The following is a 1634-nucleotide window of genomic DNA, read 5'->3' on the forward strand; positions in this document are numbered from 1 at the left end:
CCATATTTTACAATTGCGTAAGTAATTAAGATCCTGGAGTATAAGAGTGTTTTTACGCCATCTAATGGCTGATTAAGCGATGGCTATAATGATGGGGAGCGTAGCTCACTCTTAAAATCTCGCTCGGCTGTTGGTATGCCACCTAGTCTTCCCTATCGACTTAAAATCAGTTCATATATCAAAGCGTCACATTTTCATTGTATAATATGCTATTTTAAACCCATCGCTTGCACGGTGTCGTTATACACTGTATATTCCCTTTACAGTAAGTTACTATGTAGATTTCGCTTGTGAAGAAGAAGCTCTAGTTGGTCAGTGTTTTATAATTAGCTAACACAGTTGAACATAGTGTGTAACGTCAACTAACATAATGTGCAAAGACGTATTTAAAAAAACGTCACTAAATAGAATCTCCCTGTTTCTTATTTGATATTCTGGCTTGATATCTCTCTCGTGCATACCTGATTTGTTATGTTGTTGTACCCGACGTGGCTCAGGGGAAAACGCCTAGAGACAACTTGGAGAGAAAATCCCGAAACATATAATTACTTAAATCTTAGGATATAACAGAGACACAAAGACTCGTAACAGAGAAACGAAATATGAAGGGATTAAACAATATTCTGACAAAAACAGTTCAAAATATTCTATGATTTTATGTTGTTATTTTAGGCTTCTGAATATACATTATGTAGAACATGCCGAAAGTTATTATGAATATGCTTGTTTGGGTTCTGCATCAAAGTTGAATAGTTTCATAACGTTGAAATTGACATTTCCGGGAAAAATCTCACGAGCGTGTGACAATTTTCTTTCGCAAAAGTACGTATTTATTATAAGTATAGCAATCGTCATTGCACAGCAATGACATGGATGCGATTTTTTTAAAACTGTTTTGACGTGCCCAGTACAATCGCGTTTCTGCGAGCAAACGGACTGCTGTAATGTTGCATGCAATCACCAGCAAATGGTAGAATGGCAACTGAGGTGTAAAGACGGCATTTGGTGGAGATGCCGTAGAGTGAAAAACATTCCTGCAGGATCTGAATACTTTAACTGATATACGTCTGAACAAGATTTGAAGAATTGTCGAAAAGCACTATAGTGTGGACTGAACTAACTTGTGCGCTGCAAGCAATACTTCGTTCTGAAATATTGTTATTGAAGATCAACGAGTCCGACTTAGGATGTGCGGAGGGTCATGCGGCCACTATTTGTAGCCACGATTCCACATCCACGCGCGTCACGTCGACGCCAGCGAGGATTCGCACGCACCGCCGTCGATCGCTTTCCCTCGCGACGCGGGCAGAGACCCCGACGGTGGCTCCCCCACGCTCGCCCGCGCGTTGTACGATGACCGGGATTCTCGGACGTCGATCGCTGCTCGTCTTCGGCGCAAACATGGGTTCGCTCGCGTGACGGGAGGCGCCGACACTGCGAGCGGAGCTTCGAAGACCGCGCGCGTGTCCGCCGTCGCTTCCGCGTGCGACCAGCGGACGGGGCGCGGCCGCCCGGAGGTGGCGAGACTCGTGGACAACCGCGGCGGCGGCGGGGGAGACTTCCGTGGGAGCACGATCGCCGCGCCGCTCGTTAGCGCCGAGGACGAGCGATGCTGCACGCGGGGTCTCGTCGAG

General features: G+C 46.1%; 1 protein-coding gene across 1 annotated transcript in view; it reads right to left on the bottom strand.

The window, feature by feature from the left end:
- LOC106813990 (zinc finger protein 726-like) overlaps positions 1–1634 on the bottom strand; it is a gene marked incomplete at both ends in the record, with an annotated part of 18956 nt that overhangs the window by 1472 nt on the left and 15850 nt on the right. The window contains 2 exons of the mRNA XM_014818244.1: positions 462–517; positions 1276–1625. Coding sequence (XP_014673730.1) covers positions 462–517; positions 1276–1625 — 406 coding nt within the window. The remainder of the gene's footprint in view (positions 1–461; positions 518–1275; positions 1626–1634) is intronic.

This window comes from Priapulus caudatus, unplaced genomic scaffold, assembly GCF_000485595.1.
Source record: "Priapulus caudatus unplaced genomic scaffold, Priapulus_caudatus-5.0.1 Scaffold852, whole genome shotgun sequence".
Taxonomy (NCBI): Eukaryota; Metazoa; Priapulida; class Priapulimorpha; order Priapulimorphida; family Priapulidae; genus Priapulus; species Priapulus caudatus.